We start from the raw sequence: 20351 nt of genomic DNA, 5'->3' as shown, positions 1-20351 counted from the left end.
TTATCTTTAGTCTTAGCAATTGTTATTTATTAAATTTGTAACTTTTAAAATGTATTCTGTCTCTAAATAGAATGCATTAATTCTACAAACACAAAAGCACATTATGTACTAGACATGAGGGTTACAAAAATGAATAGAAAGAGGTACACATGGATAACCATCACAGTTGTGAGTGAATGAGTTTATTGTACTCATACCTGTATAGAAAACAATCCCATAAGGATTGCATATTATTCTTTAGACAAAAGCCAAGGGATTAATTGTATGTTGAGTAAATCAGTCAAAAGGGAAACAGTACTGTTTCTCCTTTTGATGTCTCTCTTATCTCCCCTTTGTTCCTCTGTTACTTTTTGAGTGCTTAGAGAGTCTCCTTATCTCTGACCAGGCATTTGCTAGCTCCATCAGTTCTGCCTAATTTCAAACTTCTCTAGTTTTTCTTTCCATTTTCTACTTCAAATAATTATTCTCTTTTATAGATCCAAAAAGTACATGTAGATTATACTCTTGACATCCTTCATTGTTAAGCATGGCACTTTACAAACAGTAGGCCCTCAAATCTATGGATACTTAAAAATATGATTTCTGCTTCATCTATTTAATTCTCTAGCTCTACAGCTAAGGTTATGAGATAGGTTATTTATAATATTGAAAAGGGATGAGATAGAGGCGAAAAATAAAACCACTCACTGATAGGAGATTGTTTTTTTTTTTTCCTCTTTCTATCCACAGGCAAAGGGAAAGTTCTTAACCATTCAGTTTTAGATAGTATGTTGAGTCTTATGTGAGTGTTGGGGACATTTAAAAGCAAAAGAATTTTAAATCATAAAGAGCTATAAGTGCAGAATATAATGGGAGGCCTATTTTTTTCAGTCTGCTATTACATGCCTGAATAGCCAAGAATTGGAAATTTTACAATGTCAATTTCATATAAAAATTCCCTTCCCTTCTTTTTTTTTTTTCCTTCTATTAGCTATAAGCATTCAGATGAAAACCACCTAACTTGTGATGGACCCCCTATGGAAATTCCTAAAGAATACACAGATAAGTTGAATGTGACCTACACTTACTCTGTAAAATTTGAAGTAAGTATTCTATACCATCATCTTAATTATTTCTTATATCAAGTATATAAATACCATATACTTATCGTTAAAGCCTAAATTGTCATCAGTTTAAAGTTGTATAACACAACTCAGAGCCGAAGACAGCAGGTCAGTTCTTTCTCTTCAAACAATCCAATGGATAATCATTAAAGGAATTATCTTTTTATGGGGCCGGCAGGTGACGTGGCAGTTAAGAGCTCTGGACTCCTACATGGCTGACCTTGGTTTGAGTCCCAGACCTGGTGCCTTGCTTTCTCACTTTCCCTCTCTCTCTCTCACTCTGTCCCTCTCTGATCAAAATAAAATAAATAAATAAAGTTAAATAAAATAATTCTTTAAGAAAAAAAGGAATTATCATATTAAATCACCTACATTTCACATACTGTGCCATGTTCTCTACTTCCTCTTACTTCATACTGAGGTTTGAAAGTGATACAAGGGAAGCCAGAGGGGAAGTGTCTGGGGTGGCAGGCTGACTGGCTGCTTAGCAGGGTCCTTAGTGGAAGAAGATTTGGTAGAAGAGACATGGTGTAGCATAGTGAAAAGAACAGAAGCATTAGAGTCATACTCACCTGTGATTCAAAATAAGGTTAGGCCTCTTACTAGCTGTGTGAGTTATGTATGAACACAATCTCCAAGTCTCAGTTTCTTCTTATATTATTTAATCTTTTTTAAAGATTATTTTAAATTTTATTTATTATCATTGTTCTTCAATTTTGACTAGAGAGAGACAGACAGAAAAGGAAAGTGAGAAAGCAAGCTGCCAGGTTTGGGTCTTGAACCATGGTCAGCCATGTGGGAGTCCAGTTCCTCAACCACCATGCCATCTGCTGGCCCCCATATTATTTAATCTTAATTTTCAAAATATGTAAAGTCCTCAGCATGGTTCCTAACATAGAATATATTCTCAATATATGGCATTTATCATTCTTTGTATGTCTAGAATATTTTTCTTTCATAAATAGCTTTTTTTTGAAAAAATAAAAAGATGGTTGTATATTTTTGGTAAAATAAAAAAGTACAGCTAGATATATTATAAACATTGTAGTGAATATTCTTTTAATTCTTTCTTGCCCTATTTCCCAGAGGATTTTCAGCTAATTAGTTGTGTCATATTTGATTTTATTCTTATTTATTGATTTTTGTTTGGTATTTTAAAAAATATTGTGTTAGTTCATTATTGTGTTGCTATGCAGAAATTCCTGAAACCAGATGATTTATAGCAAACAGAGGTTTATTTGGCTCATGATTGGATGGTACCCACTCATATTGAAGGCAGGGCTTTGTCTTGAAGTTCTAAAGACCTCCTAATGCCATTGTTATATTAAGGACCACATCAAAAACATAAACCTTTGGGGTGCAAACCATTACTAAACCATAGCAAACATTAGGTCGTTGGGAAAATCATGACGTATTTTTCTATGCAAAAATGAGTCATGACTTTTCTGACGACACAGTATTATGTGAAAAACAATTCTATAATGAGCATATTTTGAGTAATTCTAATTCAAACAAAGTTAAAACAATGGCTTTAAGATTTCACTATGGGGAACCAGCAGTTTTCCTCAGGCTATGTCGCTGGACTCCCACGTACTCGACCGCGGTTCGCATCTTGGACCTGGTGGCTTAAAACTCACACTGGGCGCGTGTGCATGTGTGCCCAAGATCCCAAGAGGAGAATGGAGGAGAAGGGATTGCAGGGTGACCATCTCCCTTGGGGGGTGATTTCTCGCTTTCTGTCTCTATGTCTCTCTCTGTCTGTCTGGCGAGCGCACGTGCCCTATAGCAAAAACCTCTCAAAAAAAAAAAAAGATTTCACTATGTTAAGGAACATTGTGATTTTCCAAGCGATGAGTCTAATATGCAGCATTTCATAGATCGTGGAGGAACTCACGGAACCATATGTTTGTACGAAGTGAAACACTTCATGTGGTACTGAGAGGTATATGGTTTTGTACAAATGGGATTCTATCTCAAGTGCTATTTTTACTTAATGTGTATGTCATGGCTATTTTTTCATGACAGTACTCCAAAGTCAATAAATATAGAGTTACTTTCTTTTTATGGATTGCATAGTATATTTTTATTGACTTATACATTAAGCCATAAGTTGACTTATTTAGTGCCCTATTGATGAAAAGAAGACAAAACATTATGTTTAAGTTTAATTTTAATTTTTATTTATTTTTTTGGAGAGGTTTTTGCTATAGGGCACGTGCACTCGCCAGACAGACAGAGAGAGACAGAAAGCGAGAAATCACCCCCCAGGGGGGATGGCCACGCCACAATCCCTTCTCCTCCATTCTCCTCTTGGGATCTTGGGCACGCACGCACATGTGCCCAGCGTGAGTTTTAAGCCACCGGGTCCAGGACGCGAACCATGGTCGGCTACATGGGAGTCCAGTGACATAGCCATTACACTAACTGCTGGTCCCTAAGTTTAATTTTTAATTATTATAAACAATGCTTTAATGAACATCCTCACCTTTCTACTTGTGTGATTATCTCCTAGAGTTAAATTCCTAGAAATAGGATTATTTAGGCAAAAGAACATACACACTTTGATAACACATTGCCAAATTCTTTTCTAGAGGAGTTACTAGACTTTGAGGAACTGCTATTTTCTTACATAGTTAGCAATAGTAGTTTTTTCCAATTTTTAAAGTATTGCTTCAGAATTTCAGTTCTGTGAGTGTGCCAAAGGGAGATGGATTCATACTAACCAAATGCCCATGGATCGAATCATTAACCAGAATACTAATTTATTAATACATATAGAAAGATAGAAGTGCCCAGTGGACCACTCCTTCATGTCACTTGGTCAGCACAGCTTTCTGTAATAAAGATATATGAGGAAGCAAATATAAATAGAATAGAATAAATGGAAAGACACTTGGTGAGCATAGGACCCCAAAGCAAAAAGAAGTGAGATATTAAAAGATGATATTTATGTCACTCTAGTCCTATGCTTTCCTGTTGACCAGATGTGTATGTTAATGGGTCAGGTAATCTTTGCCCTGAACAGTAATAGAAGGTATTTCAACAAAAGACTAACTAGGGCTTTCCTTTTATAGGAAAAACCTTTTTTTCAGAAGTCTTTGCCTTAGGGTGTGTGTGCTTGTTGGAGAGAGAGAGAGAGAGGGAAAGTGAGAAATCACCCCTAGGGGGAGATGGCTATGCCGCAATCCCTTCTCCTCCATTCTCCTCGGGGGTCTTGGGCACGCACACACACGCACCCGGCGTAAGTTTTAATCTCCCATGTCTGGGACTCAAACTGTGGGAGTCCAGTGACAAAACTGCTACATCATCTGCTGACCCAGAAAAATCTTTTATGACTATGTAGGACTATGTATTTTCCTTTTAGTCTTTTAAAAACTGTATAGCACATTTTTGGTTCAGTTTTGATGATTCAGTAGTCTACTCCTTATTCACAGTTTTTCTTTCTGTGGTTTTAGTTATTCCTAGTTAACCACAATCTGAAAATAGGTATAGTACTATAAGAAATTAAGAGAGAGAGACCACACTTACATGATTTTTATTACAGTGTGTTGTTATAATTATTCTATTTTTATTAGTTATTATTATTCATCTTTTACTGTGCCCAATATAAATTAAACTCCATCACAGGTATGTAGGTATAGGAACAAACATAATATGTGTAGGGTTTGGTAGTACCTGCGACTTTAAGCATCTACTGTGGGTCTTGGAACATATTTCCCTATCCATAACAGAGGCCTACTGTACTTGATTTCATGTAAGGCTTCTTTTTTATAGCTTCAGCTGTGCTTTTCCCGAGTCCAAACCCAAATCACCTTGTTTGGGGCTAGGTCTCAGAACTCTTCAAACATTTGCAACTTGTGCTTGGTTTATGTTATTTCTTTGGCTGGCCTGACAGCCGTTATAACATGATTCTTCCTAATCTTATACTCTGAAAGCAATTCCAGATTGGGGCTGCCTTGCTTTTCTTTCTGCGTGTTACCCATAGTGGTTATCTCCATTTTCTAAATGAGGGTACCAGAGCCTAGTGATGGAAGTACTTTTCTCAGGATCACAGCTATCAGGTGTGGAAGTGATATTCGAACAGAGGTCTATCTGACCCAGACTCATAGTTTTTCCACCACTATACCATTCTGGTTTTCTATATGAGGGCTCTAAATCGTTTATTTCTGCAGAGTCACTATAAAGAAAATGAGAGCCATTTATGTTAGAAATGTGTGTACGGGGACCAGCAGTTAGTGTAATGGCTATGTTGCTGGACTCCCATGTGGTCGACCACGGTTTGAGTCCCGGACCTGGTGGTGTCAACTCACACCCACTCACACTAGGTTCGTGTGCATGCGTGCCCAGGATCGCGAGAGGAGAATGGAGAAGGGATTGCGGCGTGACCACCCCCCCGGGGGGGGGTGATTTCTCGCTTTCTGTCTTTCTCTCTCTCTGTCTGTCTGTCTGGTGAGCGTATGCGCCCTGTAGCAAAAACCTCTCCAAAAAAAGAAAAAAAAAAGAAAAAAGAAAAAAATTTGTCAAAAATAAATTAACATAAAAGTAAAATATGCTCATTATAAAGAGAATGCACCCTGTAGCAAAAACCTCTCCAAAAAGAAAAAAAGAAAGAACTGTATGTACGTACCCCTAATCATTCACTTAGAGGTCAAGATTATTTGGTCCTACAGTCTGCAGTTCATCCGAACTATGATTGGTGAAGACAGGCAATTTACTAGTCCAGTAAATATGGTCTAGTCTTTGAATAGTCCAGTAAATATGGTCTAGTCTGTGGATTTCTGCATGAAATGCAGAAGTGTAATCTGGGAGAGTAATGAAATATATCATGAAGAAATTAAGATAAAACCTGTCCCCAATGATTGAGAATACTATTCAGTGTCTAAGTTATTATCAGAAGTTGATTGTGAGCTGAAGCCCTTATGTAGGTTTTATTAGTTATTGAGCAGTTACATTAAAAATTTTAAGCATAAGAGTTGTTTTTTAAAAGAAGTTTTTAAAGAATTATTTTTAAAATTATATTTATTCATTTACTTATTATTTAAAAATATTTATTTTTTTAGTTAGTTCCATTTGTTGTTATTTTTTAATTTGACCAGAGAGATAGAAAGGGAAAGTGAGAAAGCAAGCTACCAGGTCTGGGATTTGAACCGTGGTCGGACTTATGGGCGCCCTCAACCACCATGCCACCTGCTGGCCCCTTATTTATTTATTTTTAATTTGTCCAGAGAGAGACAGAGAGAGAGAGAGAGAGGGAAAGTGAGAAAGCAAGCCATCAGGTCCAGGAATCAAACCGCAGTCAGCCATGTGGTAGTCCAGCACCTAGCCACCACACCATCTGCTGGCTCCAGTGTAAGAACTCTTATGCTTATAGTCAAAGTCAAGGGAACGCAAATCTAAATTGAAGTTTAGATTCATATCTGGAGCCTCCATGGCATAGTGTTAGCGGTTTACCTGTCAGGAAGCAACTATAGCCAGCAGAATAATTTGACTGCAGATGGAGAGATCTTATCACAGTCACTTTAATACATGGTGTGAGTTTAGAAAGGGGGAAGACTATAGTGGGCGAATTGGCCACAAAGGCTTTACAAGAGAGGGACCACAGGCTGGGCCTTGAAGAATGCTGACTATGACAGACAAGTGTGAGGCATTGTGGGAAAGTCCATGGACTGAGTTAAGGCCTGGAAGTTAGGAATTTGAAGAGGAACTGGGGGGGTAGGACTTTCCAGGTAGGAATGAACATATACATGTGGGGAGCAGTGAATAAACCTATCTGAAACACAGATTTAAAATTTTGTTTCTTAATTCCCCATATAATAAATGCACTCTGTATGCCAGGTGTTAGGTGCTGGGGTACATAAAGGTCACAGAGATTCAATCCTATACCACAGGCTTTAATAGTTTATAGTATTAATCAAAATATTGGAAAGAGACTGGGGTCAGATTTCTAATGGCTTTCAAGTGGCAGGCTAAGTTGTTTGTATATACAATACTTTTTCTTTTTTCTTTCTTTCTTTCTTTTTTTTTTGGGGGGGGGAGAGGTTTTCGCTATAGGGCATGTGCACTCGCCAGAAAGACAGAGAGAGACAGAGACAGAAAGCGAGAAATCACCCCCCAGGGGAGATGGCCACACCGCTATCCCTTCTCTTCCATTCTGCTCCTGGGATCCTGGGCACGTATGCAAATGCCCCCGGTGTGAGTTGAAGCCACTGGGTCCAGGACTCGAACCGCGGTTGACTATGTGGGAGTCCAGCGACACAGCCATTACGCTAACTGCTGGTCCTACAATACTTGTTCTTTAAAAACTTACTGTTTCTAGTCAGGTGTGATGGTGAATGCCTGGAATTCCAGCTACTTTGGAGTCTGAGGCAGAGGACTGTGTATTTGAGGCCAGTCTGGGCATTACAGCAACACTTTGTTTCTTAAACAAACAAGCAACAACAATAAAAAACTTTACCTTTTTTTGTAAGAGAGATTTCTCTATAGGGTGTGTGCGCTTTGCCAGAGACAGAGAGAGACAGAGAGACAATGAGAAATCACCCCCCTCAGGGGGGATGGCCCTGCCACAATCACTTCTCCTTCATTCTCTTCTTGGGATTTTTGGCACGCATGCACACATGCCTGGTGTGAAGTTTTTTTGTTTGTTTGTTTGTTTTTTGGAGAGGTTTTTGCTATAGGGTGCATGCACTCAGCAGAAAGATAGAGAGAGGCAGAGAGACAGAAAGTGAGAAATCACCCCCCAGGGGGGATGGCCACACCAAAATCCCTTCTCCTCCATTCTCTTGGGATTTTGGGCATGCACGTACATGCGCCCAGTGTGAGTTTTTAGTTGCCAGGTCCAGTATTTGAACCACAGTCAGCCATGTAAGAATCCAGTGACATAACCATTACATCATCTGCTGGTCCAAAGGGAAGTAAATTTCAGTGAAATATTATTTAAGTATACATTTCAGTTGTTGTCAGATACTTGCACCTAGGTGTATAATCATAGTAAAAGTGACACCAGTTGGTTATAGGAATATTGTATACGTGGGTGGCTCAAGTACCACATCTTTCTAAATGATGACATGATTTTCTGAAATGTCAATCAATTTTAGTACAGTCCCAATCCACACGAACTTCTGCTTTCCCTCAATTTACACGATATTTGTATTCCTGGGGCAAAATATCAATGCCTATTAAAACCTTGTAAGATATTTTATATTTTTCAGTAAAGGGGAGTTTGACTCTAGGCACAGATAATCATAAACAGTTTTTCACCTACATGAATGTTGGGTGGGTCATTTGACAGAGGTGTGGGACACAGTAGTTCTTTTCAATTCTCTGTTGCGTGGCTCTCCCGTGCACTTCTGGCTCTCTGGTGAAGTTCTATGCTGTTGAGCACCCTTGACTTTACCACGCATTTCCATTTTATCCTCTAGGGGGTGCTATTCTCCCTGTTGAGATCAGCTGAACTAAAAGATCAAGCTGCCTGCCAGCTTGAAACTTTTGAGTCCTTGCTTGAATTTTTACTGAATGAGACCCATCGTTGGGTAATGTGCCTTGGATCAAAAAGTCTTGTCTTTGTTTCTACCTTTCTGCTTGCATCTCCATTATTACTAACGTTAAAGACCTCCTTATCTTGTGATCTTATGAACATCGCTGTGTCTTGTAAAGGAACTTGAAACTCTGGGATACAAACACACAGAATAATTTTTAAATTTAAAAAATTTAAAAATGTATATTTGTCATTTTGTCCTCAAATGGTCCTTAGGATTTTTAAATGATTTCTTATTTTCTTAGGTAAAAGTAATGTGTTATGGTCCGTTATTTCCAGCAGATGGCAATGTTTGGTGCAAAAATGATTTATAACCACTGCAGGCTCTTTGTATTTAAAATTCAAACTTCATCGTGCATATTTGAAAGTATCTCTCTTTTAAAAAAAAATCTTGATGTGAGTCAACTCACTTAAGGCACTGGATAGGCTAGTGAAAAGATGTGTGTAATTTAAATTTTGACAAATTAAGTCACGTTTACTGTTAGAACGATATTTTAATAGATGGCTTTTATCAATCCTAACATGAAATTTGCATTTACTCCTTAATTTATCAATCCTATAAATTCTGATTTTATATCACTTTTTAAAAATACCAAATTTTGGACATTTCAGACCTGCAGAAGTATTGCCAGAACAGTGTAAAGAACCCTCATAACTCCCTTTTGCCAGATGCCCTAATTGTTAAGATTTTTCCTCACTTGCTCCATTGTTTCCTCTTCTCTGTGTGTCCATTATCATTAGTCTTTCTCTGAATCTTTTGATAGCTAGAAGTAGTCCAATCACTCTTGAGCACTCAAGCGTATTCCGCCAACACAAGGTCACTCTCCTACAGAACTAGCATACAATCCTTCACACTGGGAATCAAAATTGGTACATTACTATCCAATCCACGTCCATCCATTCGAATTTCATCAGCTAGCTAACAATGTCACTGTCTTTCTGATTCACATTCTATGTAGATTACGTGTTGCATTTAATTTTTGCTCTCCTCCAACCTGGTCCAGTTCTTTAGTTTTTCATATCCCTGAAGTTTTGGAGGGTACAGACCTTATATTCTGTAGGATGACTGTCAATGTGGGTCTGTCTTATATTTCTTCAGGACCAGACTCAGGCCATATATTTTGGGATTTTGGACAGGAATACTGTAGAAGTGATAGATACATCACAGCAGGAGACACATGATGCCAATCTATCCTGTCACTCACTGTTAGTTAACCATGTTCACATGGATATCAGGTTTTTTTTTTTTTTGAGAAATTTTTGCTATAGGGCATGTACGCTCACCAAAGAGACAGAGACACAGAGAGATAGTGAGAAATCACCCCACATAGGGTATGACCATGCCGCAATCCCTTCTCCTCCAGTTTCCTTTTGGGATCTTGGGCACACACGCACACATGCCCGGCATGAGTTTTAAGTCACTGGGTCCAGGACTCGAACCATAGTCAATTACATGAGAATCTAGCGACGTAAGCATTATGCTATCTGCTGGTCCCTGGACATCAGGTTTTCATTGAAATCCACTGTTCAACAAAGCCCATTTTAATTAAAAGGTATTATTTGAGTTATTTACTTATTTTTAAAAAGTGATTCATGTTTAATTTTCTTCATACCCCTCAAACTTCAGGAAAAAAAATCTAGAGATATGCAATTTTAAATAATAAGCCATTTCAAACCTAGCTTTGTCCATCTGTGCCAGTGTTTTTGTTTTGTTATACTTTGCAAAGAATATGTCATGGATTTGAGGGATAATAACATCACATTAATGGATTAAGTGCTTATCAGGGATTATAAATTTAGAGTTTAATCTATTGGGTATTTCATAGGAAAGCTATTGACAAGTAGAGTTTAGTTATACTTCAGCAGAAGCAATCTGATTCATAATTCTATTGTCTTTAGTACTGAACACTACAATATTTTAAAAAGCCATCATTTATAAACCCACAACTACAACATCCCAAATAATTAACATACAGAAAATGTAAAATGTTAGAGTATTTTATATGAAATTATGATTTAAATTTGAATGGGTTCTATAATCAAACAAAATAATAATAAACTTATTTGGATGGAATAGAGTTGCAATGAAGTCAGCTATCTTTTAGTTTAAATAATAAGATCGATATTAGTTGTGCATTTGTATATGGTAAAGACCACAAACAATATGGAAAAAAGATAAGTAAAAATTCCCTTTCCTTCCCCTTTAAGTCCTACTCTTTCCTTCTAAATGGATAAGCACATTTTTCCCCGTTTATCCTTTCAGAGCAATATTTACATCTACAAAATAGGTATATCATTGTCTTGGGAAAAATAGAAGCTTGCTATACATAGGTTTTAACTGTCTTTTTTCTCTGAAAGTTGTCGTAGACGTGTATAGGTGGACCTCATCCTTTTTAACATAGGCTAGGCTAGCATGGATTATTATATATTATTTATTCTTATTCTGATAAACATTTGTGGTTGTTTCTGGGTTGTTATTTTTCCATGTTTTTGTTTTATTTACGTATCATCACTGTACATCTTTGCAGCATACAAAAGAAATTTACTGACAAAGCTACAGTGACTCCTATTATGTGTATTTTGGTGCACCTTTGCAAATATGATAGGAAGTTACAATGAAGATGGAAAAGAGGTTTGAACAAAAGGGACAAAAGCCAATGAAGTATGAGGTAGATTTAGGGTTGCAGAAAAATGGGAGCAAAAATGCTATTTCTTGTAAATAGCAGTAAGCTAAAATTGTTTTCTTCCTAGTCCTTTTTTGAAATGAGGTAAAATACCAGTAAATAAAAATAGGAAAAAAAGGTCAAGATTAGGGCCAACAGGTGGTGTGGTGGTTAAGGCCCTAGACTCCCATATAGCTGACTATGGTTTGAGTCTCGGACCTGGCAGCTTGAAAATCACACTGGGCATGTGTGCATGTGTACCCCAAATCCCAGGAAGAGTATGGAGAAAGAGATTGTGACATGGCCATCCTCCCTGGGAGAGTATTTCTCACTTTCCCTCTCTCTATCTCTCCAGTGAGCGCATGAGCCCTATGACAAAAACCTAAAGGAAAAAAAAAAAGTCAGGGTTGATCTCATGATTCCATGAAGTTACAAGTAAAAGAAAATGGACAAAACACATGCAGAGTATTTTTTCTGTTTCAGGATTATCATCATCAAACATTCACTTAAAGTTTGATCATATAATTTTATATTTTTGTTTTAGGAAAACAAGTATGTCAAATGGGCTTCTAGATGGGATTATATTTTGGAGTCTATGCCCCATATCAACGTTCAGTGGTTTAGGTAAGCACTTTATGAAATAAAACATTAATGACTTTAGGATGGAAAATGTAAATAGGTATTTTTAAGCTAAAGAATTTTGTCATCACAGATGATCTTATGATCCCTTCTCTCCCCACCTCCCAACTGCACCTACACAATGAAAGGAAAATAAATGGGAATTTGTGGAGTTTTTTTGCCCTAGAGGGTATGTGGTGCTCACTAGAAGAGAGAGAGAAAGAGAGAGAGAGAGAGAGAGAGAGAGAGAGAGAGAGAGAGAGAAAGGTGAAAGCCTCTCCCGCATGGGAAATGATCATGCCTCAATCTTGTCTCCTCCATTTTCCTGTTCTTTTGTGATTTGGAGCATACATGCACATGCACTGGCATATTTTTCAAGATGCCAGATCCAGGCCTGGAACTGCACAATTGGCCATGGATCTGGGTGCCCAACCAACTAGGCCACAGAGCCAACTTGAAAATGTGTTTTTATTTTCCTTTTTTTTTAAAAAAAGTAATTATTTTATTTAACTTACTTATTTATTTTAATTTGACTAGACAGGGACAGAGTGAGAGAGTGAAAGTGAGAAAGTAAGCTGTCAGGTCCAGGACTTGAACCATGTTCGGCCATGGGGGAGTCTGGCGCCCTTAACCACCACGCCACCTACCAGTCCACACTCATATTTACGTTAAAAGAAAAGAGAAACCTGACATGTCATGGAGATGCAAAGAATTTTGAGTTTAGAGTCAGGCAGGATATGAGTGTGGAAGTGGACGCTATGTAAGAGATGAAAAGTAAACAGCACGAAAGCTTTTGTTTGTGTGTTTAGAGAGACTGAGTAAAGTAGACAGTAAGAAAAAGAAGTAACTAGGTGGGGTAGGGGAAGGCAGGAATGTCATAAAAATATTGGGAAAAGGGCAAAAGAAAGGTGAAAGGATTACATATGATAAACCAACCGCTTTCTAGTGGCTGTTTAATCAAGAGAGGTCATATCCAAGAGAGGATTGTGTGGAGATAGTGTCTGTCAGAGGACTGCTGTTCACTCTACAGGGATTCTCTTGAGTCTCTGTTGTGAGACGGAACACTATGGTAGGTTCTGAGAGACAGCAGTGAATGAGCTACATTCTAGTAAACCCACAGTGAAAGGCCTTGATTCCTCAGGAATCTTCAATGGGCTCAAATCACAGGGTTAGATGTCTGTGACTGTAGCAAGAGTAGTTTCAACATAGAATTGAGCGTTAGAACAACTGAGAGTATGACTGAGGTTGTGCTGAAGTGCCGAGAGTGGGGAGTATGATGTTAAATGGAGGCTGAGCAGATAATTTGATTATTACACATTGTGTACGTGTATTGAAACATCACACTATACCCCATAAATATATACAATATGTGTCCTTATTCTCTTTATTTATTATTATTATTATTTACTTTTCTATAAGGTACATGCATTCACTGGGGGGGGGAGGCAGAGAAAGAGAGAGAGAGAGAGAGAGAGAAAGCCCCCCAGGGGATGTGGCCACATGACAATCCTTTCTCCATTTTCCTCTTGGGATTTTGGGCATGCATGCACATGCACCCAGCATGTTTTTTCAAGCTGCTGGATCCAAGACTCAAACCACACAGTTAGTCATGTGGAGTCTAGCTGCCTTAACCACCATGCCACTGACTGTCTCTATGTATCATGATTTTAAAAATACAAATAAATAAAAAGAACCACAAAATGAATGTGTACATATAGTATACCATTCCCTGTTTTCTTCATATCCTATAATAAAGCAATTTTCAACAGAAGATTATATAAGTAAAAATAACAGTAATCTCACCAACGTGTGATCTAGTGGTTAAGGGAGCCAGATTCTGCATGACAAACCGCAGTTCGAATCCTGGCCCTGGCAGCTTGAAAAACATGCTGGGGGGACCAGCAGATGGTGTAATGGCCATGGTGCCGGGCTCCCACAAAATTGACCGCCGTTCGAGTCCCAGACATGGTGGATTAAACTCACACCGAGCGTGTGTGCGTGTGTGCGTGTGTGCCCAAGATCCCAAGAGGAGAATGGAGGAGAATGGATTGTGGTGTGGCCATCCCCCCCTGGGGATGTAATTCAGGATATAATTCTTGCTTTCTGTCTCTTTATCTCTTTTTGTCTTTCTGGCAAATGCATGCCCCCTATAGCAAAAAAACTCTCAAAAAATAAAAACAAAACCCACAACATTTTGGGCATATATGCATGCATGTTCCATCCATTTTTCCAGATGAAAAAAATAGAGGATAAGGGGTTACAGCATGAGCACTCTTCATGGGTGTGTGTGTGTGTGTGCTTTGTTCCTCCCTCTCTCTCTGTTTCTCTTTGGTGAGTACACACATCCTCTCACAAATAAAAAAATGGAAGTATTGAAAGGTGTGATATTACGAGTATGGTCTTCCAAGGTGATGATTCTCTTTATGCTCTGATTGTCTTTAAATTAGAATAGCCGTCCTCCCCTTATTTCTATTCTTATTCTTATTCCTTCCCCCTCCTCGTCCTCCTTCTTATGATAACTTTTTCAGAGTCGTCTGTGCAATAGTTCACGTCTCATTTTGTCACACATCCCAGAAGTCTCCTCCGATAAAACTGATTTAAATGATTTCTAAAAAGGCTTAGGAAAGTGAAAGGGCTCCAATAGATTAGGGAGGCTAATTTTCAGTAGTAGGTTTTGTTTAAAAATTTTTTTATTTTAGGTTTTGCCACAGGGTGCATGTGCTCACTGGAGAGAGATAGAGAGAGAAAGTGACAGTGCAAGAGAGAAATCACCCCCCAGGAGGGATGACCATGCTATGATCCCTTCTCCTTCATTCTCCTCTGGGATCTTGGGCAGATGCACACATGCGCCCAGCATGAGTTTTAAGCCGCCAGGCCTGGGACTCGAACTGTAGTGGACTACATGGGAATCCAGCGATGTAACCATTATGTTATCTGCTTGTCCCAAGAACATACTCTTTAAAAATTCTAAAATAATCTTGGGAACCAGCAGTTAGCGTAATGGCTATGTCGCTGGACTCCCACGTAGTCGACTGCAGTTCGCGTCCCGGACCCTCGACGCGGGGAGCATGTGTGTGTGTGCCCAAGATCCCAAGAGGAGAATGGAGGAGAACGGACTGCGGTGTGACCATCCCCCCTGGGGGTTGATTTCTCACTTTCTGTCTCTAAGATGTCTCTCTCTGTCTGTCTGGTGAGCGCACGTACCCTATAGCAAAAATCTCTCCCCCCCAAAAAAATTCTAAAATAATCTTAAGAATAGTGTTGCTGGGGCCAGCAGGTGGCATGGTAGTTAAAGAACTGGACTCTCACATGGCCAACTGTGGTTCAAATCCTGGACCTGGCGACTTGCTTTTTCACTTTCCCTCTCTCTCTCTGTGTGTGCCTCTATCTGGTGAGTACATGTGCATTGTAGCAAATTAAAAAAAAAAAGATAAATAAAATTAAATAAATCTGAAAAATGTTTAAAAAGGTGAGTGTTGCTTCTATTGCTTTATTTGTAATAGACTTGTGATATAACTTTAAGTTCATTTAATATTACTGGTACGTCCAGCCTTTGATCTAAGTTTAACTTTAGCAAATTGATTGACATAATGATAATTTGAATGCTTTTCTTTTATATGTGCATGCATTTTCTTTTTTACTGTTGGCTTAAAAATTTGAGATTTAACTTCATTTTTTCTTTCTTAAATTTTCTAGTATTATGAACTCCTTCATTATTGTTCTTTTCCTATCTGGAATGGTAGCTATGACAGTATCAAAGACTCTCCATGAAGATATTATCAAATACAACCAGATACCTTCTTCTGTAAGTGAAAATGCACACATTTGATTCAACAAATAATTGAGACCTTACTCTGCCCAGTTTCCAATGTTACATTTCTACCTAGTGTACACCAACTTGAATACAATGTGTATTCAATTCCTAGTGACTTTGTGTATTATACAAAATCAGAAAGTACAGAATTGTGTAGAAGTCTTTAAAGCACAGGTACGTTTTTTTTTTTTTTTTTTTTTTTTTTTTTTTTTTTTTTGAGGTGTTTCTTTTTTTTTTTCTCTTTTCTTATAATATTTAGCATATTTTTCTGAACTGTTGAAATACCATTATTAAAGATTTTTATTGATTCAAAGCATGAAATAAATATATGAAACATTGCAAAATACTATCATTTAGATTATACTGTTCATAGTGTTTTGACTCTTGTAGTTATTTGTGTGTTGGTGAATTTTTAATTTATATAAAATTGGTTGAGTTTCTTATGTAGGTTAAATTGTTTGGGTTTGTGAAAAGCAAGCCGATTGTGTGCTTTATGTGATTATCACATTCCTGCCAGTGCAAAACTTAGAGTAAGGGAGAGATTCCTTTATGTGGCAGGGTCATGCACCTTCCAGAGGTCAGCATGTTAAATGAGCCCTTGGTTTCCAGTTCGTCTGTTTTTATAGGAGAATTCTTTTCATCTAACTTTTAGAGCTCTTGTAACTTTATGTTATAGTAACATGTATGTTTAGTAAGGAATTTCTTGTTTGCAGAGAGATGCCCAGGAAGAGTTTGGTTGGAAGTTGGTTCATGGAGACGTATTCAGGCCTCCCCAAAATGAAATGCTACTGTCGGTTTTCCTGGGGCAAGGAACACAAGTTTTGATTATGACATTTATTACTTTATGTGAGTAGGCTCAGATGTATCTTAAACATTCATAGTGAACTGCCAGCATATGGTAAACTTTGAATCATGTGTACAGAAAGACTTAGAAAAGTGTACCCTAAAGTTTTATTTTTTTTTGAGAGGTTTTTGCTATAGGGCATGTGCTCGCCAGAAAGAGAGAGACAGAGAGACAAAGAGTGAGAAATCACCCCCCGGGGCGATGGCCATGCCACAATCCCTTCTCCTCTTGGGATCTTGGGCATGCACGCACATGCACCTGGCATGAGTTTAAGCCACCGGGTCCAGGACTTGAACCACAGTTGACTACATGGGAGTCCAGCGATATAGCCATTATGCCAAGTGCTGGTCCCGAAGACTATACTCTAAAGTTTAAAGATATTTGCATTTTATGGTATTTACATATCTGTCTTCTCAAATCAAGGATATGAATCTGAGCACATTTCTATATGAAGAACCCATATGTAGCTTCGTCAGTTCTGAATAATTTATTGTAACCCCCTACATACATATTACTTGCTTTGCAAAATATATGCATTTCTGCAGACCAGTTTGTGAGCAGAATCATATCTTAAATGGGCTAAGGGAGTTCATGATTCAAAGGCTAGCGTTTTGAAATGCTGTCGAAGTCTAGGTGCTGGTCTTTATATGTATAAATGGAGTGATGTCTTTAGTAGCCTCACAATAGCTGATGAATCCTAGTTGTCTTCGTTTATCAACTAAAAAGGGAGCTCGTCAGTTTTCCATAGCCAGATTAGTGATTTTTCAGAAACAAACCTGCTGGGGACTATCAGATGATGTAATGCTTACATTGCTGGATTCCCATGTAGTTGACACATGGTTGGAGTCCCAGAACCATTGACTTAAAACTCACGCTAGGCATGTGTGCCCAAAACCCTGAGAGGAAAATGGAGGAGAAAAGATTGCAGCGTGGCCACCCCTCCTTCCCCCGGGGAGTGATTTCTTGCTTTCTGTCTCTGTGTCTCTCTGTTTCTCTGGTGAGCGCATGTGCCCATAGCAAAAATCTCCCTAAAAAAAGAAAAACAAAGCTGCTGTCAGAAAATAGTTTGTTAGGTGTTGCAAGTATCAGTGATCATTTCAAAATTCAGTTAAGGTTATGTTTTCTGAGATCAAGTCTTACTTATTCCTCACCTTGAATAAAGGGAAACAGAAGACATTTTTTTTTTTTTTTTAGGTTTTTGCCATTGGGCACATGCAGTTTTTGGAGAGACAGAGAGAAACAGTGAAAGGGAAAGTGAGAAATCACCCACCCGGGGGAATGGCTGTGCTGCAGCCTCCTCTCCTCCATTCTCCTTCTGGGATTTGGGCACACATGCACACATGCCTGGCATGATATTCAAGTCACCAAGTCTGGGACTCGAACCCTGGTTAGCCATGTGGGAGTCCAGTGTCTTAACCACGATACCACCTACTGGCCCCCAGAAGGCAATTTTTATGGGAAAAATGATTCGCTGTTTTTGGAGCAACTGCTGGAATAATGAAGAGGAACTATTTCACTTAATTTTGATTTAGACAGTGAAACCCTAATTCAACTTTAAAACATATTTCTGTTGCCTTGGATTGAATGTTAGACTTTTTATTAAGAGAAAAATTGTTGGGGAATAAACTAAATGAGTAACATTTGTTTGCAGCATCACTTGGGCAAGCTCACTAGAGAATTTCATTGTATACTGGATCATATGACATATCTTTAAAGAATTATTTTATTTGACTTTATTTATTTTAATTAATTTATTTATATTTGACTAAAAGAGGGACAGAGTGAAAAAGAAAGAGAGAGAGAGAGAGAGTGAGCGAGCAAGTCTTCAGGTCCAGATTTTGAACTGCAGTCGGCCATGTGGGAGTCCAGCTCCATTGACCACCATGCCACCTGAGGGCCCGTCATATGACATGTCTTAAGGAGGTTATGTCTACTTTATTTTAAACTACTGTGTAAATTTGAAACTATAATTGTCACTTGTTTCTGTTTTCTTTTTGTGCCATTAGTCATGGCCTGCCTTGGTTTTCTTTCCCCTGCCAATCGAGGTGCTTTAATGACGTGTGCAGTTGTGTCGTGGATCCTTCTGGGAATTCATGTGTCTGCTAAAATGTATAAAAGTAAGCATTACAACTGTTATAGTCCAGTAAATTGGTATGTGACATGCGGCAATTGAAAGATTATGAAATAGGGACCAGCAGATGATGTAATGGTTACGTTGCTTTATTCCCATGTTGTCAACCACTGTTCAAGTCCTGAGCCTGGCAGCTTAAAACTCACGCTGGCTGCATGTGTGTGCATGCCCCAGGATCCCAAGATAAGAATGGAGGAAAAGGGATTATGGTGTGGCTGTCCCATTGGGGGGTGACTTCTTGCTTTCTGTCTCTCTGGCAAGCACATGTACCCTATAGCAAAAATCTTTCTAAAAAAAAAAAAGATGATAAAATAAAAATTAAATATTGCGTGGGGAGTTTTAGCCTACTTATCAAATGTAATTATGCCTTGGCTACTTTACAGTATTTGTAAAGTGAACCATATCAAGTCGCTACACTAACTATTCTATTTTTTATTTCCTCAGCATTTAAAGGTATTGCATGGAAGGAGAATTCGTTGCTGACAGCACTATTATGTCCCGGGTTAGTATCTCACATTGTCCATTCTCTATGCAATTATACTCTTCTTTATACTTCATCTTGGGGAAAAAAAAAATCACTGTGCACTGTAATGAAGAGTAGGATGGAGATGAATGACCACTGCGCTTTCTGCAGCTGCAGTGTTTCCTTTCTCTTGTATCTGCCAGCGTTTTCATCTTTTTGTACGGTTGTAACCTCTAGCACGAAGAGATGGCATCGGTGCGGCACTGTTCATTTTGATCTTTGTTTTTGAAGCAGATTTCATAAATACTCATCTCAGTTATGCATCTTGCATTGTATATCACACTTCAGCGGCAAGTTATGCGTGACATTTTGTTGTTCGCCTCGTGGCTGCCATCAGCGGCTATTTCTTCCCGTCTCACCTAGTTATTGTGGTGTCATTAGTGACTGCAGTTCCAAGGTGGAGTTGTAGTCAAAGGGGGGTGCGTGGTGCTATGCAGTGGCCACAAGAGCAGCTCATCCAGTCCTTTAATTCAATAGGTGCAAAATCTGTGGTCAAACCTGAGAACAACGTATTCAAGATCACATGTGAAATCAGTAATAGGGCCAGGCTATGTACAGCCTAGCTCTCCCATTGCCCCCCATATCCTATCTAACCCTCTTCCCACAGTATTTCACTGCTAAAGTGCTGAACCACATAGGGTTTTACCTCCGAATTCCTTAATATGTTCTTATCTTAGCTCTGGTCGCCATATGGGTAAAGTCTTTTTATAAGCAAAATGAGAAATAGTGATTGACTGCTTTAAAAAAATAATTGGAATAATAATAATAATGATTGGGAAAAACAATGAATAGATATTGAATGATGAAGTGGGGAGTTTAATGTCTCTGTATTGACTGACATGCATGGCATTCCCTTTTGAAAAAGCAATGTAATACACTGTAAAGTTATATGCAATTCAATGTAATATAAACAAGATTATGATGATAATAAAAAAATAAAAATAAGAAAGAAATAAAAACAGAATACCATAGACCAGGTGACTTTAACAACATAAATTTATTTCTCACAGTTCTAGAGGTTGGGAAGTCCAGTCAGGGTGCCAGCAGGGTGGTTGGTACTTGTGATGACCCTCTTCCAAGTTACAGACTACCAGCTTCTCATGGTATCCTCAAGGGAAGAA

The 20351-nt window shown here is 38.4% G+C and overlaps 1 protein-coding gene across 1 annotated transcript in view; it reads left to right on the top strand.

The window, feature by feature from the left end:
* The window catches only part of LOC102487355 (transmembrane 9 superfamily member 2), a 95283-nt gene that overhangs the window by 48953 nt on the left and 25979 nt on the right, over positions 1-20351 (top strand). Inside the window, exons 7-12 of the mRNA XM_027776670.1 lie at positions 971-1082; positions 11845-11924; positions 15615-15723; positions 16446-16578; positions 18583-18693; positions 19152-19209. Of these exons, the coding sequence (XP_027632471.1) occupies positions 971-1082; positions 11845-11924; positions 15615-15723; positions 16446-16578; positions 18583-18693; positions 19152-19209 (603 nt within the window). The remainder of the gene's footprint in view (positions 1-970; positions 1083-11844; positions 11925-15614; positions 15724-16445; positions 16579-18582; positions 18694-19151; positions 19210-20351) is intronic.

Source organism: Tupaia chinensis, unplaced genomic scaffold (genome assembly GCF_000334495.1).
Source record: "Tupaia chinensis unplaced genomic scaffold, TupChi_1.0 Scaffold000706_1, whole genome shotgun sequence".
NCBI classification, from domain to species: domain Eukaryota; kingdom Metazoa; phylum Chordata; class Mammalia; order Scandentia; family Tupaiidae; genus Tupaia; species Tupaia belangeri.
This window is presented reverse-complemented; position numbering and strand designations above follow the sequence as displayed.